Source organism: Camelus bactrianus, chromosome 3, assembly GCF_048773025.1.
Source record: "Camelus bactrianus isolate YW-2024 breed Bactrian camel chromosome 3, ASM4877302v1, whole genome shotgun sequence".
NCBI classification, from domain to species: domain Eukaryota; kingdom Metazoa; phylum Chordata; class Mammalia; order Artiodactyla; family Camelidae; genus Camelus; species Camelus bactrianus.
This window is the reverse complement of record NC_133541.1, coordinates 90557675-90580194: the sequence shown is the minus strand read 5'-3', so window position 1 is coordinate 90580194 and position 22520 is coordinate 90557675. Positions and strand designations below refer to the sequence as shown.

Sequence of the window (22520 nt, the reverse complement as noted above, 5' to 3'; positions counted from 1 at the left end):
AATCAAACCTAAACAAAAAACAATATTCTATGCTTTTAGAAAACTTTTCATGAAATACCAGCAAATAAAAATGTTACTGAACAATAAACGAACTGATGGCCACTTAAGGTAACATAGAAACATTTTGTCTTATCTTTTACCTGAAGTTTTTCACATGGTCTTCCACTCCAGAAAGTCGAATTGAATGCTGCAGTGCATTCAGGTAAGTGAGGGCTTGTGTGGAGGATCCCCAGTTCACATCTGTGGGAGGACAGTGTTTGTTCACCATTTAACACCAGCAGTAACAACCATCCATAACCAGCGTGACACATACAGAGAAGTAAACAATGCTAGCACATCTTTAAAGTCAATTGCTAAAATAAACTATTTCACTTGGAACATTTAATAGTTCAAGTTCATGGCAGGACATTAAGACAATGTTAATCTGAAGTATAAATTACATTTAAAGAAAAAGTACAATTTCGAAAAGGCTGACATGATAGGGCAGCAGACATGCTGTGAAGAATACAATTAAAAAGAGTCTGTCACAAATAAACAAAATATTTAAAAACTGTTGTTTATACAGCCAAAGGTCTAAAAGGAAAGAGGCAGTTCTGTAATTGTTATAAAGTACTTAAAAGTGCAAGTTATTTGAACAGGCTAATTTTACTCCTGATTGAATAAACAGCCCAGACTCGAATGATGACTCTAGACATTTGTTACGTTAGAGACTGAATAGGCATATGAAAGAAATAACTGCTCCTAAAATAGTAAAAGCAGTATCTTGTCTATTTCATTTCTAAAGCCACCACTCTAATCCAAAACCTCATTGTCTCTTACCTGGATTACAAAATGTTCTCTCACTGTTTAAAACGACTATACCGCAACTACTCTTGTAATCTCTTCCTAATCTATTCTATTGGGCCAAAACTTTTCAAACTTTTCTCAGTGGACTTTCTTGGTTCTCATACTAAATACTAGACTAACCCTAATAGATTGTAGCATCATCTTCTTATGTGGAGATATACCCAGCAGCCATCAGCATTACACATTCTAGGTAATCTAGGTAAACAGTTAAAACATGTTTGTCCAACTCTCCCTACTACACAGTAAGCTAGTGGGAAGATACTATGATACTTCTAGTTTTTTGTTTTTTAGTTCCGTGGTACAAATTACAGTAGATATTGAAACCACAGTAGGTAATACATATGCTTCTTAGGCTAACAGCTACTAAAGTACTGCAAATATAATCCTTTCAAAGATTAATTTAAAAATATATCAAGTGCAACAGAATGATAGTTATATGAATTTGTTACTTTTCTACAAACAGGATTAGTTATATTTAACTTATGGGTAAGAATGGAATTCCATAGAATAAAAAGCCTTGCAGTAATTGTTTCATTAAAACTACATATATTTGGAAATCAAGTAGTTTAGATTTTACACAAAGTACCTTTCAAATATACAAAACATGATGGTTAGATATGAAAAGTTACAAAGAGCTTCTAGACATTTTCGAGCTTGAAATACTAAATAGAAAAGGCTACTGACCTGGTTTTTTATAGGTAACATAAATGTAAAGTCCAAGAACTATCACATATGTTAGTAGTGCAGCCCACCAGTTAATGACAAACATTACTATGCAACAAAGAATTGCTCCAAGAAGTGATATCCACATGTTGTAGTATTTGAATGCAGGACGCCATCCTAACAATAAATAAAATAGATAAATGAAAGTTACTCAGATACGTCATCTGTTTTAGACAACGGTACATACGTATGCACAAATTTCTTTGCGGCTTCTACAGTGAGAGGGCTTTAAGTATTAACTATACGGTTAAAATATAAAAGTAAAGTCAGACCATTATTGATCACAATTTAACTTCATGATTCTTGATGGCCATCAAGTGGGCACATCTATTTACATTCACATTATTCTATCTTACTAGTTCTGTATTTAAAAAGTTCCTTACCAAAAAAATACAAATTGACGTACCTCAGCAAATACTAAACACTAAAGAAGATTAAAAAATTAGGTTTCAAATTCAGTCCTTAATATTGCGGCTTTGTTTTCTGGTTCTTAACATGAGACTTCTAAATTCTAATGTATATATAAAACAACTCAAACTAACTGTTCTTCAGAATTGTTAAAAATTCATCTAGTCACTAGAAAAACTAAGAGTTGACTACAGAAACTTATCCTCCCATTTGGTGAAGTATGTATTAAGCTCACTCTAAAAAATGTTAAAGACCCATGCTTTAAAATTTTCATTCATAGGTAGTTCCAGAGTCAAAAATACTATCTTAAAATCATTTCAATAAAATTTATGTTCTTTTTTAAAAATTAAACTTTTAATTTTGAGATAACTGCAGAGTCACACAAAGTTGAAAAAATTATACAGATTCCAGGGACCCTTTACCTAGTTTCTCCCACTGATACCATCTTGCAAAACGATACCAGAATATCACAACTAAAATACTGATATTAGTGTATCAAGATAAAGAAGAGTCCAACAAAAGAAGGATCCCTTGTGTTGCCCTCTCATAGCCACAGCCACACCCACCTCTACAATTTATATTATTAAAGTAAAAACCGAAGCTGTTTCTGTCCTAAGTTTCCATACTTCCTTCTGTTCTGAAAAACTTTTGGACCCTTAGAAGGAAAAGTGCTTTTGGACCTTCATTTCCTTCCCTAATGTCCAACTGTTGTGATGGTTTCTAACAAAATGCCCACAAAAAAGAAAATGGAGTACTTTTTCAGTTGAAAAAGGCCCCTTATATTAGAACTTCACAGAACTCACTGTGTTAACAATACTGCCGGACAGGTTAACAATATCATAATAATATTCTTAGAACTGAAAAAGCAATCAGCTAAACAATAAAATAGGGGGAAAAAAGAAGAAAATAATTCTTTCATAGTATGAGTCAGAATTTGAGATTAATGCTATTTTAAATGCTTTGATGATAAGAAACAAAATATTCCCAGTAAACTTCATGATAAGAGAGTTTGAAGACTTATTTAATTTGACTCAATTATAAAGGCAGAGTGAAGCAATAATGAGCTAACCCCTACATGCCATCTTTTAAAACGTGTTAAAGTTTTTTCTCCAAAGTCAAAGACATTACCACATTTACAGAACTTTTAAAAAATGTAAAATCACCTGGAGATTTTGCAAGTGATGCATGGAATACTGAAAAATTGATCAATGCATACGATGCAAGGAAGAAGTTAGAGATAATTGGAGCAATAACATTCAACTCAGCTGCAAAAGAAACACGAAGCATATTTAATTGACATATGAGACATTTTTTAACTCTTCAAAACTATGAATTATTTCAAACCTTTAGAAAATGACATAATACTCCTACATCTACCACCCAGATTTAATGAATTTTGCCATATATATTTATCTACTTTACTTTTATACTTCAGATACACCCCTTTTATACCTCACTGTTCCAAAATTGGAATATTCTTTCCAATGACAATATATAGTTTTATTACATATATATATATGGTCCATAAGCATTATGTTGTACTATTTTGGGTGTTTTAAAATTTACATAAACTATATCATACTATATTATCATTCCAAAATTTAACTTTTTCACATGTATTAAGTTTGAGATTCATCCATATTAATATATGAAAACCAAGTTTATTCACTTTTTTACTGCTTAACATCATTCTGCAGTTTCATTCTTCTGTTGATAGATACATGGGATGCTTCCTTTTTCATTATTATAATTAATAACACTAAATATTTTTATATATGTGAATTCCTGTAGGGTAAAAACTCCTAAAAATAACTGTTGGATTGTAGGAAATTTTACTAAATATTGCCAACCGGTAGCTACACCAAATACATTCCTAGAATCACAGGGGAGTTGTTTCCACACCTGTGGCGTTATCAGACTTTTAATGAAAGTCCAAGGTCTTCTTTAGCAGCAAAAGACCCTTCAGCTCCCTTGCAATCAGAGGGAAAAGTGCCAAACAGATCAGCAGAGGTTCTATCGTCATGGAAGACACTGGAATACTTTTCCTTATGCTTCCTTATTAAATAAATATTTGCAGTATTTTCTAATACAACTTTCCTTTGATCAAAAACATACTTAGTATAGTAGGGAAAATAATATTTTGTTTATAATTTAATAATTCAGTGTTGACAGCTAATACTGTAAATGCACCAATATCTACATTAGCACACCATTTATAGACTAACCAATTAAGATGAATCCAAGCGCAATTAAGAATGTTAAGAGGTAGCCACGAAGAGGTTCATTATTTTTCCCATAACCTTTAGCAAACATCTGGAAAGCTGGGTAGATGTTGTCCTTACATAGGGCCTAAGGAAGAAACGTAAATATTAAAATCAAATATATCAAAGTAAGATATGCAGATCTGCTTACAGTTACAATAGGTTAATTGGGAATCAAACCCAAGTATCTAATTCTTGGTCCTCTTTCTTTCCCCTCACACTGCTTCACCTACAAACTGTAAAGGAGATTCAAACATTTCAAGCATCAGAAAGGTAGGAGGTTTAGAATACCACTGAATTTTCAGTCATCTTACCCCACCCCAGGCTGAAATTCTTACATGAAGATAGTCAAAGAAGCAGACATATATATAGAAGAAATTTGGAAGCTTAAGAAGTATAACAGAGGTGTGACCTACTTTAAGAAAATCAAATCCAAAGCCTAAACTTAAAGAGACAAAAATCCTAATTATAATAATCACTTTTCTTAAAACAATACTGAAAATAATTTTAGAAAAAATTCTATACTTTTACTGTACTAAGTAACTACAACAAAAAATTAAGAACAAAAAAAAAATTACAAAGCTGTAGAATCAATTACATTTGTTTTAGTAATGAAAAGTATTTTATATTCAGTATCAGCTGTTTATTTAACGGTCACTAAAGGGAGACAATATCTATATTATTATCACTACATTGAGTACCTAACACAATGTATGGCATATATTAGACATTCAAATATTTGTAAAATGAAATATTTAAGTTGGCATCATGCTAATAGTAACAAGATCCTTTAATTCTTTTGATTTATGGTCTTGGACTTCACTTTTTATTCCTGGTAAGACATTATGAAAATTTATGCTAAGAGTATGTCAAAAAAGCAAAAACTCATCCCCACTTCCAGAAAAACAACTCAAAAAGCACACTCTGACAGTAGATAAACGCACAAGTGTTTATATAAGTATACATATTCACAGTTATATGCATAAAATCAAATATACCAGCCGACATATGTGTCTGTATATAACATATAAATACATGGGGTTGATAAAAGTAAACAAATAAACTAAAAATATTAAAAATCCCAAATTGAAATATATTGCCTTAACTCCCCCTCTAATAAAGCTTGTAATGTGAATATACTTACCTGAAATATTTTGGGTGCACTCACAAGGGATGCTAATGCAGAAGAAAGAGTGGCTGAAAAGATACCTGCAGAAATTAATGGCGCAAATCCTGACACCATGCTCATTACCTTTAAAAAGGTGACAAAAATGGAAAAATAAGTCTTCAATAAAATCCTTTATTATTCTAATGAAAGACTGATATTAATATTGGGGGAAATCTAATAACAGTAATAATGGCTATCTGTATTACAAACTTCTGAAATTGATTTACCTCTAGTCCTTAATGTAAAAAAAAAACCAACCTTTTTCTTTTGTAAAATTTTGGAGACACACACAATGGCAGAGAAAAAGCATACTTAACTGCCAGGTATCCATCACCCAGTTTCAACAGAACCAACCTCTGCATTACTGTGAATCAAATCCAAGATATAATTTCATACATGAAAGTTTCAGTACATACCTCTAACAAGTAAGAACTTTTAAAAACTGTAACTACAAAGTCACTGCGACAGCCTAAGGACTGCATAATTCCCTAACAGCATCAGATATGGCCACTGCATTCTAAATCCCCAAACTGTCCCCCTCTTCTTGCTTTTTAAAATGGTTTGTTCAAATTAGGATCCACAAAAGGATGACAATTTACATTTGGTTGATGCGCCTCTTAAGTCTTTTTCAATCTACAGGTTTACCCTTTCCTTTACATTTTATTATTTTATGTCATTTCTCCTACAGAAATCCCACACTCTGGAGTTTGCTGACAATCGCCACAGCATTGTTTAACCTGCTCCTCTAGCCTCTACTTCTAGTCAACTGATATAGGTAGATTTAGACAGTTGATCTAACTGAGGTACAAGTTTTCTGGGAAAATATTCAAGGTGGAGCGATATACTTCTGTATAATAGGTAGTTTCTTTTTTTGATGTTAAGATAGTAGATTGATAGTGTGGTTGTTTTTGTCTGTTTTTCAAGAGTCTTTATTTTTTAGAGCTAAAAGTAGAAATATTTCCAGCCAAAAGGATCTATGCCTAGGATCTGCCTCTAACTAATCTGGGAAGTGGGGAGTCACAAATAAAACAAAATTAGCCATGCACTGATAAATGATGAAGCTGGAAAGTGTGTATGTTAAATACATATTACTTTCTCTATCTTTGCACATGTTCAGACATTTCCCTATGAAGAAGTTAAAAATGGATTGATCACTTAGACCATGAGAAGACAAGCAAATAAATCCAAACTGAGGGGTACAATGCAAAATAATTTGCCTGGACTCTTCAAAATGCCAACATCCTGAAAGATTAAAACAGGCAGGGTGGGAACTGCTCTAGATTAAAGAATTTTAAGATAACATAACTAAATGCCACGTGTTATCCCAGATTGAATCCTGGATCTGGGAAAAACTGATCTGGGACATTATGAGAACAAGTAAGTGTAAATATGGAATATATACTTAGACAACAGTACTTCATCAACACCGAATTATTTGGGTGGGACAACTGTACTGTGCTTGTACAAAATGTTTTAAACACTCCAATCTGACTGTCATGTTGTGACTGTCTACAGTTTATTTTCATGTGTTTGAGGAGAAAAATACTATCCATATATATGAAGATAAAACCAAATGGGGCAAAATATAAACTAGTAAATACAAATGAAGGGGAGGCACGCAGGTATTCATTGCACTGTTCCTTGTGTACCTTTGAAATTTGTCAACATACAAAATTGATTTGGAAGAGTTGCTTGATGGATTCAGGTGCTATAGTGGTTGATCCAACTACTATAAATTTTACCAGTAATGAATGATGATTACCACCTAGATTCATTACTTCATTAGTGGAGATTTACCTTTCATTTAAATTAACCAGGAACATGCCAACTGAGACAAGGAGATAAGGAAATTAGGTTTAAGGTTGTTTATCAGACACTTGCCTGTAACTTAATACTTTAAACCAGATATAAAGCTAGCACAATCCCTAGCCATAACATGTAAGTCTGGTTTCATGTATACATAAACCATCTTGTTTCACTTAAGTTGCTCTGCCTGCATCTTTCTGGAGATTTAGGTTTAAAAACGAAGAATATATTTGTTTAAGAAACATTAACATTGACTTCTCTGAGAATCTGAGGGAGAAAAAACTCACTAAAAAGAAGATTTTCTATTCAGCACTTTAATACCAATTTAGTAGTTACATATATACCATGCATTTTTCACAATCACTATCCTTATATAGTTGTTAATGCTAGCACTGCCAAATCTGTCTTTAGGGAAGGAGAATATAAAGGATAGGGTGGACCAAGATAAAAATGAGAAGACTTGATTTCTGCTATATATATTTATCAGCTAATACAAACTTCCATGTCTGTGTGTAATGACTTCAAAGTTAAGCAAGTACAAAGGCAGGAGGTAAATGAAGAACAAAGGGGAGAAAAGAGAATACGATACATTGATGGATTAAGGCAAAACTGACCCCAGGAACTTTACATATAACTATATTTCACCTTTCATGTTTTGAGGAAAAAATTCATTTTCTTTTCTTGCATCACCTCTGAATTAAGGTAAATAATGCTCCAAGCTTATCATGACTATGCTTCTATGATGTGCCAAGTTTCCTTTTTCCCTAGTTATATATTGATCCAGTAACCTTTGTGTTTCCTATCATTTTATGATAAAATGAGTAGCAAGTAAATGAAAATAAATGTATATAATGGTAACATCAGTGTGGTCTACGATACAAAAGATAAAGACGAGAAGAAAAAGATGGTCTGGTCTTTAATAAGGGGGGATAAAAGACAAAAGTCTAATTAAAGGTTAAAAAGTGGCAAGTAAAATGAATGGTAATATTCTGCATGGGGGACGAGTATGTACTGATGATTTAGTGTTCAAAAAATCTTCATGGAACTGGGTCTCCCTGAAGGGCAGACAGAATTGGACATGTAAAAAGAAAAAGCCGGTGCCTTTCAAGCAGAGTGAAGCACCAAATAAAGGAACAAAGTAAAGTGGGCATGTTTACATACACAGACACGCAATGACTGGAGTTCAGCCTGGACGAAGCTGTGGCACTTTGGGTACGAAGGGCTTTGACTGACAGAGCAAAGATGCTCACATTTTGTTTATTAAGCAGTGGTGAGTCAAAGGTTTCAGAGGACATTAAAATGTAGAAATAGAGTAAGAAACATAAAACTATAAAAAATTTAAGACAAATAAAGTGACCCAATTATACATGCATATGTTTATCAATTATATGCAAATCAGTATCATATAGTGTGCCTTTGTATAGGTTTCATTTTGGAATCTCCACTTACATGCTCCTCATTTATGTTCTATTCACCATTCTTCATTCTCCAAGGGACAAATATTTTTACAGGAATGTCTTTCCATTTTGTATCGCTTTACAAAGCATTTTAAAAAATTTACTTAAACTGGAAAAGCAGCTTTCTGTATACCAAACTCCTCTTTGTTTGAATAAATCTATACTTAGGGTTGATAAACACAACACACTTTTGTACTTTAAGGCAAAAACACAGAAATCTGATTGGCATTTTCAGTCACTGGGCAGAGACCAACATTTGTGCCTTTCATACACAATATCAATGTCAGAATTGGCCTGAGTAATTAGCTGGATATGAATACTTTCTTTCATTCCTACGATTTTGCCTAGTCTTGTGACTAGGAAAAACAAACTTCTATTATATAATTGAGTTCAATATCTATAACCACTGAAATTGCCGTCAATTGCTTGAAACTATACAATAGAAAATACAAATAATACCATTAAAATTTTAAGTTAAAAATTTTATTGTAAAATACACAGTCTACATAAAATTTCTACATAATGTTCTGAAATACATTAAATCTTCAACTATTCTGTTTATTATATTTACATAATACTGGAAAAACACTAGGAAGCAAATTTTTTATTTTCCACTTTGAATTAGTAGAACCATCTATTCTATAAATTTGCCACAGAATATCTTGTTTTAATCTCCTGATCTATACCTTTGTGTTTTCCTTCTAGCATCCTAAGACTTATCAAGCAACTCTCAAAGTATCCTCCAAATTTTAGTAATTCCCTTTCTTCTTATAAATCTTTTCTAAGACCCATAAATTTTACAAAAATTTCATTTTGCTTTCAGTATCTTATAGACATAATAAAAAGCAGAACTGATAGTCTCCAAATACTTGAGCAGTAATACTAATCTTTACATAGTTCATATATTTTAATAGTTCACAAATTTTCAAGCAACCGTTAGTAATTTAATTCTGTTGTTAAATGGAGGTTTAACACAGCATCACTCTATAAGCCATATCTTATTAAGTAAGATTACTGATACTGATCAACACTTTTTTAAAAGGGTATTTATATATAAAGCAATTATGGAGAAAACTCAAATTAGAAAACTGAACCCATTTCAATTAGTATGGATTTAAATTGTTCAAAATAAAAATGAAATACTTAGGTATAAATCTAACAAAATATGTACAGGACTTATATTCTGTAAACTACATAATACTGATGAAGTCAAAGAAGATCTAAATAAACAGAAAAACATATGGTGTTCATGGACTGAAACACTCAAACAGTAAATCTATCAATTCTCCCCAAATTGATGTACAAACTTAATGCAGTTCCTATCAAAATTCTAGCAAGATTTTTTTTTGTAGATAAACATAAGATTATTCTAAAATTTACATGGAAAAGTAAAGTAACTAAAATAGCTAAAACAATTGTGAAAAAGAATAAAATGGAGAAATCAATCTACCTGACTTCAAGACTTACAACCTAACTATAGTAATCAAGGAAATATGGTACTGGTGGAGGGACAGACACAAAGATCAATGGAATGCGAATCCAGCACACACAAGCATGCGTGAGATGTTTCCTTGCTTTCTGAAATAGTATACTACATATATGTACTATGCACTATATTCTATTATAAAAGTGTTACTCTCTGGGGCCCTTTTGCCATTAACAACTTCAGATTTTGTCCTTTCATATTTTTCTGTTTGCCCAATTAGTTGTGTACAGTCTTTGATACCTATGTATAAAGCAATGACAGTCTTCCTTTCTAAGTTACTATTATACTCTGAATGGTCAGATTTGGTAGCAATCTTACCTCAAGATGAACAGAGAATTTCTGTATCATATAAATTTGGTGCTCACCTGGAAGTTGTTCATTAGGCCGTAGGCACAAGGATTGCTTTCACAAGATGAGAAATCAAAGTTTAATTTGCAGGCTGCTGAAGTACAGTTTGTTAGCTCTGTTACAATAGTGTCATTAATGTTCCCAGTGGCATCCCGAACGACACAAGAACCTGAAGCACAAGTGACCAAGAAAAAAAAGGATAATGAAGCTAACATTCATTTTCATTTCATAATGATATATACTGATGAAGAAATTATGGTACTGACTGTATATACTTGCTTATAACAGCATACACTGCATTTACAATTAAGATAGCTTTACCTGGAACAGAATTTGGAAAGCATCATGGTCCTCAATATTTTGGTAGTGAAATGGAATCTTATAAAGACTAGTATGTATACATACACACTTAAAAACCCTGTAAGCATCACTGTAAAAAATGGTGTAGTAGCAAAACCGTTTTCTGCACTGTTTGGTTAAGATGTCTTTAAGCAAATACAGAAACATTTTTCTTGTATGCGTGTGTGCTGAAGAGTTCCAAATGGCAAAAATGTTTTCCTATACTCCAAATATTTTATATTTAAAATGTGCCAAAGATCAGACTTGAGGTAATATCAATCTTCTGTGAGGGAAAACAATTTGAACATGAATTTATAATTCTATTTAAACCTCTGTATCAAGTAAGTCTACTTTGACAATAAGAAAATACATGGTATCTGAGATTTGCTTTAAAGTAACCCACAGGGCAAAGTGAATGAGCATAGATGAAATAAGATTAACCATGTACTGATAATTCTTGGTAACTTTTTTGAAGAGGGATGATGGTTACACGTTGGACTCTTCATTAGAAAACATTCTACTTTTCTGCAAAGTTGGAAACTTTCCTAATAAAATATTTTTTAGAAGTTTTCTTGAAAAAGCACTTAATCCTTTGGAATAACATATGATGTAACAACTACCATTCCTTAGTCTTCATATAGTTTTACTTCTGAAGAACTTTAACATTTCTGTATCATCATATATGAGGTAAAAATCATAGGTATTACTGCAAAAACTGAACAATAAAACAAAATTAAGTTTAGAAAGGAAGAATATTTTAATGACTAGACAGTTTTTTATTCTTAAATTTCTTCTAACTTTCAGAGCAGTGTTTGCAAAACCATCTTTTCTTAAAGGCATTCCTGCAAACACTGAAGGGTGAGGGGAGAACAGACAGCGCCCTATCTAACCCTAAAACAGCTAAGCTTTTATGTTCTGATGTCCTGCATCAAAATTGGGGAAAAGATGTTCCACCGCTTGAACTAGTGACACAGTCACTGGTGTAGAACTGATCTTTATTAGCCCAGCTACTGAATAACAAGGATATTCTTTAAATTAAAACTAAATTTCCTTTAGCTAGCTTATGTATAATGTATATAAGCAAGCTAGAAACTTTTAGGGAAACACAAAAAAATTTTGCTCAGCCTAAATCTAATTCATTTGTTTTTTCAAAATGAATTTCAGAGATTTACATATGGATTGTAAGGATAAATGTAATCCAATTATTTTTTTAAATACTAATTTAGGCCACCGTAAAACTGACTACTAGCATTTCTAACCCTTGTTTAGAAAAATTTTAAAATCACATATAGGCAAATTAGCAGCAGAGTTTGTAAAAAGTTCTGTAACTGCTTACAAACAAATGACTGGCAAAATTAAAAACGGCAACATTAAAAATTTTCTAACTCAAATACTATGGAAAATTTATGTTCTGTAGTCTATGAATTTTGAGTTTGTGATTCTTCTGATTAATACTTGACTAATTTTTATTCCTGAAATATGCTTTAAAAACTTAACTGTAAAATCCGAATTTTGGAATTTAGACATTCAAGACAATGCTTACATTTTAAGAACATATGTTTTCTAGGTAAAGCATATAGTTTTATGAAAGTGTAATAAACTCAAAACAAGACAGGATTTACAGTCAATACATGCAAATTATATGTAAATCAGTAGTTATTAATTTTTTTCTGAACTAGAATGTTTCAATTAAAGAATCTACCACTATAAAAAGCCTTTAAAACGTTACTTATTTATAAATAAATAAGGCACCAAAACCCTCTTTTCCGTGAAAACAATTTTTTAAAGCAAATGCCATTATCTCATTTTTGGTAGCAAAATCTCTAACCTTTAATTACCTATAAAACACAATAAAACAAGAATTTAGAGACTGGTTGACCACTTATACCCTTTCTTCAAGTTCTAAAATGTTACGATTCCATGAATGTATTAAAATGGCTTAAAACTACTTTCATTCAATTTCTTAACACTCTTCATTCAATGTAGTATGTCCTGTTCAATGAAATCAGGTTTTATGATAAAAAACAATGTCAGGTACTGCTTAGTAGCCTTGAAGTGATCTTTATGCATGAATACACAAGAATATATAAGAATCATCACAAACAAAAATATTCCAAAATTTGTAAAGGTCAGAAACTTAAATGCATTTACTTTAATATTAATTAAATTTTCTATAAATGTATCTTGGTGAAATTTAAGAGTGCAGATAAGATTGTACATAATTTTCTAATTTACTATATAATTAAGAAAAATCCTAGAGGGAAACAATAGATCATTTGGTGGCTTAGATAATCTCTATAAAATCACTACTAGTTCACTTACAAGTGTTTTTGAAATAAAATATATAAAACTCCATGTCTTCTTAATAAAATACTTCTTAATTTAAAAGTTAAATATAATGTCATGAAAAAAGAATGTTTATAGTATGTACATCATGAAATTTTTGAAACACATAGAGAAATTTAAGGGTATTTACCTACAGATACTGCAATTCCTATGTAAACCATCGTAGTAATTAAAATGGCTAAGAGTGTTCCTTTGGGTATGGCTGACTGAGGATCCTAGAAGACAAGAAGTTTTTTTAAGTCTATCTTTAAAAATAAATATATGTATGTCATTTTTATGTGAAATCAACACAGCAGTTGATAATACTTACTGCAAGATCACCTGAGATATTTGCTCCAGCCAGTATACCAGTTGCAGCAGGAAAAAAGATGGCAAATACAGAAAAAAAGGTTTCCTCGTCTCGAAAATCTGGCCCAAAGTTCTCATTAAATATTTCAGCTGTAGAGAACAAAATATTTTTGGCAATTAGTGGATAGCAGATTAGACCATAATTTAGGTTAAGAGTAAGTGGTTATCTATGATCCCTGACTTTTCCTCAGTTCAAGTAATTAGTAAATTCTTGAATATTTCCTGATTCAAATACTGGTGTTTTTCTTTATTTGTAGAGGCAACAGTTTACAACCAAAATGGTTATTTGACCTGGCTCATGCCGTACTATTTTGTATACCTTACTAATTACGTTTCAAGCGCCTCTAACTTGATTGTTATCACCAGACCAAGAAGTCAAAGAAACAAGAAAGGAGGTAGGAGAACAAAAGGAACATGATACTAACCTGGAACCATTTTTTTTCCCCCTGACATACAAGTTACACACTACCTGCACAGCTTTCTCTGTTTCCTAGTGGTGATCTATTTGATTTTTGAGGCTATTCATCAGGCATCCAGATAATTTTACCTAAGACAAACTAGGTAAAGGTCCTTTCTATTTCAACAATTATGAAAGCTTCAACTAGTCCTATTGTTTCCATCTATTGTGACAGGCTCTGACACTGAAACAACCAACTAACTGTCATTTATCTATCCATCCATCCATCGATCCATCTATCATAAGAGTATACACCACGTGCAGGTCCTACACTGGAGCCATCTACTATCTCAAGGTACTGAGCGATAATTTAGCAACAAGCTACCTTCATGAAACTGAAGCGTATCAATGGGGAATTACAAATTAAGTACAGAAACAGGTCACTGCAAATAGCAGTAAACTACTGATGGTGCTGTGAAAGAGAAATAATCTAATTCATTGTGGTTACAGAAGGCTAAAGAGATACAACTAAGGAGCTGACACTTAAGCTGAGACTTTACTGAGTAAGAATCAGCCATGTGATGATTCAGGGGAAAGAGTATACCAGGGAAAATCAACAACATGTACAAAGGCCCTGAGGCAGGAAAAAGGTTAAGCTCTTTTGAGAAACTATAAGAGTACAAAGTTCTCACAGTAAGGGGGAGATAAAATGAGATGGGAGGGGCCAACAGGGGTGAGATTATGCAAAATTTTATAGTTTCGATTTTATCTCAAATATAATGGCAAGCCAAGGTGGGTTTAGAATCATGCAAATGACATGATGTGATTAATGCTTATGTGGATGCTATGTGGACAGTGTACTGAAGGCATCAACACCCAAAGCAGGGAGACCACCTAGGAGGTTATTACAGTGGTTCACTCTAGCAATGGGAGAATAATGAACTGACTAGAGAAGGATTAGAAGGTAAGAGGGCAAATAGAAAACACTGATATCCTGGTTTCTTTCACTTATTGGGATGGAAAAGTCTGAGAATGATTAGGTAGGAAGGGCATTAAATAAGCAGTTGAATGTACACCTACATCTGGAGGTTAAAGGAAAGGAATAGAAACATGTCAGCCTCTTGAGAGACTTTTGAGCCATAAGAAAACATATTGCAGAAGGAAAGAATATAGTTAGAATGACCAGGACCACACTCTGTACAACTCTGACATGTAGGGGATGGAAAGAAGAGAAGGGTTCACAGGAGTAATAGACATAGTGACCAGTGAACTAGGTAGAAAAGAACTGATCAGAACACAGTGTCTGACATCAAACAAAAAGCAGAATGGGACAACTAAATATATGGGACAACTAAAGTCTGCTGAGAGTCAAAAGACTAAAACACTGCACACTGTATCTAGCACCAAGTGACTGTGACCTTGACAGAAGCCAGATAAGAGGGGTTGATAATGAATGAAATAAAACCATTTGGTGAAAGCATGATGGTGAATAGGCTACACACAGTCTCAAAGTACCTCTCCGCACACCACTTATTAATCACACAAAAAAAGGAGCAACCTCACAACAGAGAAACCTCTCAGGTACCATTTTCACCAAGTCATCAAATTTAAAACAATCAGTGATTGGGAAAATGGCATCCCAATGTGATGATCCGAGGAAGACACATTGTTTTCAGCAGAAATGAGTAACTGAATCTACGGAAATAAATCAGACAAACCCAATTGGAGGGACCTCCTAGAAAGACAAATGGCCTGTAATCTTAAAGAATGTGAATGTAGGGAAAGGGAAAAAAAAGGGTTAAGGCACTGTTCAGACTAAAGGGTACTGAAGATTAAGTAAAGAATGTTTTTTAAAAAGAGAGATTAAAAAGACATGACAAGTCAGTGCAATATATGATCATGGACTGGATCCTGGAACAGTAAAAAAGTCTCTACAAAATCTTTATAGAAACAATAGGAAAATTCTGTATATGAAAAATATGTTAGCTATAACATCGTGCCAAAGTTAAACTTCCTGAACTGTCCTTTTCCTTAGTAGATACACGCTTAAGTATTTACAGATAAGAAGTCATGATTTCTGTAACTTACCTCAGAAGGTATCAATCATAGTAACAATAATTAGACATATATGAAGTGATGAAAAAAACTTGTCAAAAAAGAATACAAAAGTGTGAATTTTTTTGTGAACCTAGGTGGAGGGTATAAGGAGTTTACTGTATTAATTTTTCAAGTTTTCTGTAAGTTTGAAATTATTCTGAAATAACAAGGAATAAATGGAAAGGAAGGTTATGAGAAATTTGTCTATGAAAGGGGCTTGGAAAGTAAGGTGGTAACTGGAGGAGAATAAAAGACAAGAGAGTATTTTCAAGGAAGGGAATTACTAGAGCAAGTATGTAAACGTATATAGAAGTGATAGTTTCAATGCAGGGAAGCAAGAAAATTACCAAAGAATAAATGCTTTGAGAAAGTAAAACAAACAGGAACTAGGTCACAACAAGGGCACTGGTCTTTGGCAAAAGGGAGATAATTCACATAAAATAGAGGAGAAAATGAATATCCCTATTGGGAAAGTAGTCATTTGAACAGACAAGTTTATCAACATTTACTGCAGATACTACCTTAGAATAATGAGTGAGAGGAGGGCCAAGCAGTATCAACTGCCAAAAAGAAAAAGTCATGATCCAAAGTATATTTAAATTTATTCACCTCAGCTGAGATAGCCCAGATGTCCTACTTAAATACAATGTAAGTTATTCCTATACTAAAAAATTATGTCATACTTTTATAAGTTGTCAAGGATCTGAAAAAAAGGAAATGAAAAATATGGCCTAGTTGATATTTATAGATATTAAAGTCATAAGCAGAAAATACGTAACTATTAGAAATATTTTAGTAGTAATAATTTACTGTAATTTTAGAAATAAAAGTGGCAAAAACAAATGTTCAAAAATGCATAATGTAAAATTTTAAGTAAAAAAATCATTCATAATTAGAAGAAAAGTCACAAATATAATTTCTTAGAGTACAAAATAGAGTGAATTATTATCTAACTAATGCTATTAAATTTTCACTTCTGGCATGCCTAAAAGACACCTCATCCCCTAATCCAGGAAATGAGGATTAGAAGGTTAGTGCCTTGTTTTAAAAGTAGGCATAAACACAAATAACCAGAACAGATATCATATTATCAACCCAGGATGAGTAGGCACAAATTATAGGCAGGTGTCCTTGGGTAAGGTAAACCTTGAAACAATTAGTATCAGAAAACTGCCCAGCCAAGTCAGTGTCAGACATAGGCCAAACCAATGCTACTCACATGTGACCCAACAACAGTGTGTTGTTACCATGTGGCAATAAGATCAATAAGGAGCCTGCACCAGAAGGTACATCACCTAGGTCTCTAGGCCCTACATTTAGTTCAACTAATTTTTCTCCAGTAAGACTTTCTGAAGCAAGAAGTGCATTGATTTATATTCTGCATCTTTTCACAAATCTGTACAAATAGCTCTGGTCTAAACAACTCAGGAGAACTGAAGCTAGGCTTTTTCTTGCAAGGCTTCAAAACAAGGAGTTTTTGTCAACTTAACACAGACCTATTACCCTAAGTGATAAGCATCTCTGATACTACTGCAACTATTCTTTCTGGCTTCCATTCTACCCGGCAGAGGTGGGTTCAGAGCTGCTGCTCAATGCGAGGAGTGGGTGGAGGAGACATACAGAAAGACACTTTCGGAAATAATAAATGACAAGTAAATTTCACCTCTAGTGAAAATTAGGTGCAGAATGAAAAGGGTTATGAAAAATGAAAACTGGCAAAATTCTCACACAATTAATAGTGTAAATTGTAAAAAAAAAAAAAAAAACAAACCTAAATTGCAATTAATGTAAACTGTAGAAAAACTTAAATTGCAAAAAACTATTATTTCTAACTGCTTTCACAGCCTGAGGCACTTTTAGACTGTTGTGTTTAAAAATAACCAGAAGAATAAAAAGATGTTAGATGCTATGTTAGAACAAAAGTTACAATTTCAGTAACAAATTCCCCAAATGAATAGAGAACAAAAGCATTTTTCCTCAATAGCATTGATTTCTCTACATTCTATTACTTTTGTTGCTAATAAATAAAAATGAAAGATGCCAATCAAAATGACTTTTTATTCCAATTATACAACAAACATAAAGGGAACCAAATTAAACTGAATTGTCAATTAGTGTTGGTCAGTACACCAAACTCAATTACATTGCAAAATATCTAAAATGCACTACATTACAAAATATCTGAAATGCATTAAAATATTTAACACTAGAATGCTATAATATCCAGCTTTATAAAAAAGAGTCTATTTTTCCTACTTACATTTATAACCAAAGAAACCTTTGGGCTTCTTGCTCTCCAATGGGATAAATGTTCCTATGATGAAATCAGCAATAGCAAGTAGTAGAATCACCAAAAGAACAATCTGAGCCTGAAAATTTAAAAATCAAAATCATATATATCATGTCTAGACATTAAATCGTTTCCTAGAATTATAGAATATATGTAACTTCCATGAGGGAAAGGATTTATGTTGTTTCCCCAGTGCCTTAAACAGTGCCAAGCACAAAGCAAGTGCCTAATAAATTTTTATCAGAGGAACAATCTTCAAGAACTATCCTACAACGTTCAGCACACTGTGGGGAAATGGACAGCAACAGTAGGATCATGCTATACATTTCTGAAATGAATTAAAGATGTGCAAGTCCTGCTAATAAGTGCCACAGAGGAAAAAATTACAGTACTATTATTATCTTTACTAGCTCCCCTGATAGGTGATTTACCCTATCATCCTTTTTTTTTTTTTTAATAAACTCTTAGATTACAGTCTTAAAATGACTGTTATCTACAAATATTCCCCACATTGCCAAATAGAAAATCTTAAAAATAATCTTATATGTAAACTTCTTTGAGAATGGCCACTTACGAATCTTCAACATCTAAAAATATTGCCCCACCTTAGAACACTCCTAAAATGTACACTCTAAAAGTTTATACATTCAACATATACAGATGTTCTAATGATATCATTACTTACTTTTGCCTCCCATTCCATTCCAGCTACTGAGATGCCTAAAAGGATCACCACTGTGATGGCTCCAATAATTCGGATATCATTGATTTCATCTATCATAAGTATGGAATGTTCCTAGAAGCAGAAAATAATACAATGAGCAATATTAGTTATTTCAGAGACATTCTTCATTTCTTTATGAAAGGCATTTTAGAGATATCACAGTGCCTCACACGCAGCAGTTGAATAAAATGCCTATTTAAGGAATGAATAGAGATACCTAGGGAAAAGGAATGAATTACTGTTTACTGTTAAGGTGTCATTCAAGCATCTGAAGACATCAAAAATATCAAATTACTGTATTTAATACAGTAACAAACAAAAGAAGAATTGCTAACAAGCAAATAAAAATTATAATATGACTAAATAGTACTAATAGGATTTTTTTAAGTTACGAGGCAAAAATGTACTTTTATTCATTGTGACTAGTGAACCTATGTTTTTAATGTCTCTTACATTGCTTAAGGAAAAGAGATGAACACACTTTCACGAAGCTGTTCAAAAACACACACTGTTCCATTCTACAAGCAAAATTATTTGTGGCTAAATATCAATGACATTAAACACACACTAAATTACACAATGAAGGAATATGAATTCTTAATGATTTTCTTGCTTGCTTACTGCCTTTTCTCCATCCTTTGGCCTATACAGGTTAAGGTCAGTGCCAATGCAAATGCCAGTCCTTTTCAGATTTTACACTTCCTAACACATAGTATACTACAGCAGAACAACAGTTACAACCTAACATGAACACAGGTGTCCACTCAAGGTTTCTCTCATTTAATAACACTGAATCTATTTCACTTCTGCTGCTTTAACTATACACATGCAAACTACTCTTTTCAAATCAGTTCTCTTCTCAACTTCAGAGCAGTATCATCAACTACCTTCCGGCCAGCTCTACTTAGATACACCAAATTAGACACCCCAAAATAAACTGTTCTGAGTTCTCTCAGAGTAAATCGCATTACCACCCATCTAAATCCCCCTCCTTCTCTAATTCCCCACATCTCATTCATCAAGTTCACTTACTCAACTTTTTAAAAATCCCTCCAACTCACCCACATCTCTCGAACCCCACTGGTCACTGGTGTAAGATTAGCCACCGTTTGCCCTTCCAGGAGAGCTACAACAACTTTTAAATGGTCTCCATCTCCAGTTGTGGCCCCACAAATCCATCCTCTATATTGTGGCCAGTTATTTCCTTAGGCCCAAATCTGACTGTCATGGATCCCAACTCCAGTCAAGGTAAGACCCAAATTTAACAACAAGTAAGACTCTTCCTGATATGATCCTTTTCTTCCCCTCTCATCTTACATCTCTTGCCAGCCATACTGAAATAGTTCCAGTTTTGGTTGGCTTTTTTCTTTTTTTCAAACACCATACTCTACCCTTTCCAGATCTTTTCTCTTTTTCTTCCCTATTCCTCTCATACCATACGTCTCCACTCCTATCTGCCTGCTAACGTCTAGACCCCCTTGGAAAACCCTGCCTTGAGACTCCTCTGCCACACATTCCTGGATAGTAAATTAAGTGATCCCTTTCATGTTGCCAAGGCCTCCTACTATTACCCATTTCCAACATTCTATAATAAATTTTTGGTCCCTCTCCCACACTAAACTTCTTGAAGGATGAGTTTTGTGTTCCTTGCTGCTTTCCTAGCATCTTCTATGGTGAGTGGCACATCAACCCTCAATAAAGATTTGGGAACCCCTCAATAAAGATTTGGGAAACAAACGACAAGAAAAAGGTGATTTACCTTAAGCAACTCTACCACAGTTTCTGCAAATCCAACCACATACATAGCAACTGCGACAGCATTGGCAAAAGCGAAGATCAGGCCAATTGCACCACCAAATTCTGGCCCTAGACTTCTAGATATTAGATAATATGCTCCTCCTAAAGAAAAGGAAAAAAAACAACAAAAGTACTAATGTTAGGATTTTAAATGTCAGACAGTCCTTTTAATTACACAAGAGAGCACATGCCTCCAGTGAACACAGCAGTTAAACTAAAAGGCAAGTGGGTGAGCATATTTTCAGAAAGAAACACCCAGAAAGAATTCTTTACAGCCCACTTCATTCAATAACAGTTCTCAACATCCAGAGAATTCTCCTCATGTCAAATATAAAATCATTCTGCTATTTAAATCTCTACTTTCTCTTCTAAAGCTTAGATTAAAATGGGTAACAGCCTCCTCCTCATACTCAGACACCAAGATCATTTCCCAATGATTTTCTAAATATTTTTAATCTTAATGTAACATTTAAAATCACAATTGACATGATTTCAGTTACTTAAATTAGTATGGTAATTTGCTAGTAATGTGAATACTAAGGTAAAAAACAGTATCACAAGAAACTTAAAGAACAGCATATACTGGCATCCCAAAGAGATATAGTTTGTATTCTAATAAGTCCTGCCTAAAAGGCAGAGTAAACAAAGACATTAATTGAGCTATCATGAATCAAGTATTTTTCTAACTTAAAAAATATATCAGTATTATAATTCTGAGTCACTCTAATGCTTAGCTGAAGTCTCTAAGAGCTCTCCTAAAATTCTCATTTATTTCTGGCCTCTAGGTCATAATCAAAACTTAGTTTTAATAATAATGAAGTTACATGAAGTTATATACATTTTGCTAGACACTGATGAAGTATTTCATTCTTAAGAGCATATAATGAAATGGCATTAAACAGCTTACTATTTATTTCTATTGTTTCCCCAATATAATGAAGATAAATGCAACAAAAAAAATTCTACTGTTTAATAAAGTACTAAATACGCAAATTTTATTCGGGAAATACCTGTGACAGGTTTTGTTGTTAACGTTATGAAGTTTCTCAAAATATTCTATACTTTAAAACTATCCAACAATACTTCCTTAGTGATGCACTCTACCAATTAATAATTTTTATCACCTTGGAAATTCTGAAGAAAAAGAATGCAACCTGAGCATTTAATATTAGCCTCATTTTTTAAATAAGATGAAAACTAAAAATTTCTCCAAAATATTTTGAACACTAAAAATTCTAATGGACTTATATAATGACAATTTTTTGTGTCAAATAAAGATCTCTCTTGAAGTTCTAAAAATATTAAATCACATTATAATTAATCACAAGGAATACCCCTGGAATATTATAATCATCACGGACTATATTTTGAAACGTTGTCAAAATGCATGTAAATTATTTCATTTGATACCAATACCAATAATGAATTAAGTATTGTTTACCCTGATTTTATAGATAAGAAACTCAAGTCACAATAAAAGCTTAATTGAAATCAGTCAACTACCTATGTGTTTCCATAGTTGACAATATAAACTTTAGAATGAGAACTATCACCAACAGAACCTGTAAAAGCAGGGAATTCATTTGTAATGTGTTTAAAGCTTTGATTTTATAAAATTTCAAGTCTTTCTATTATTAAAAAGAAAAAAATACATCTTATGATGCATTTGACATGGGGAA

General features: G+C 32.8%; 1 protein-coding gene across 2 annotated transcripts in view; it reads right to left on the bottom strand.

Moving 5' to 3' along the window:
• SLC12A2 (solute carrier family 12 member 2) overlaps positions 1–22520 on the bottom strand; it is an 84539-nt gene that overhangs the window by 29374 nt on the left and 32645 nt on the right. For both annotated transcript variants that reach the window (XM_010971565.3, XM_074360597.1), the window contains exons 5-15: positions 20804–20943; positions 19006–19116; positions 18291–18399; positions 13499–13626; positions 13319–13403; positions 10521–10672; positions 5383–5490; positions 4203–4326; positions 3141–3242; positions 1531–1686; positions 141–240 (exon numbers count right to left, since the gene is read on the bottom strand). In XM_010971565.3, coding sequence (XP_010969867.2) covers positions 141–240; positions 1531–1686; positions 3141–3242; positions 4203–4326; positions 5383–5490; positions 10521–10672; positions 13319–13403; positions 13499–13626; positions 18291–18399; positions 19006–19116; positions 20804–20943 — 1315 coding nt within the window. The remainder of the gene's footprint in view (positions 1–140; positions 241–1530; positions 1687–3140; positions 3243–4202; positions 4327–5382; positions 5491–10520; positions 10673–13318; positions 13404–13498; positions 13627–18290; positions 18400–19005; positions 19117–20803; positions 20944–22520) is intronic.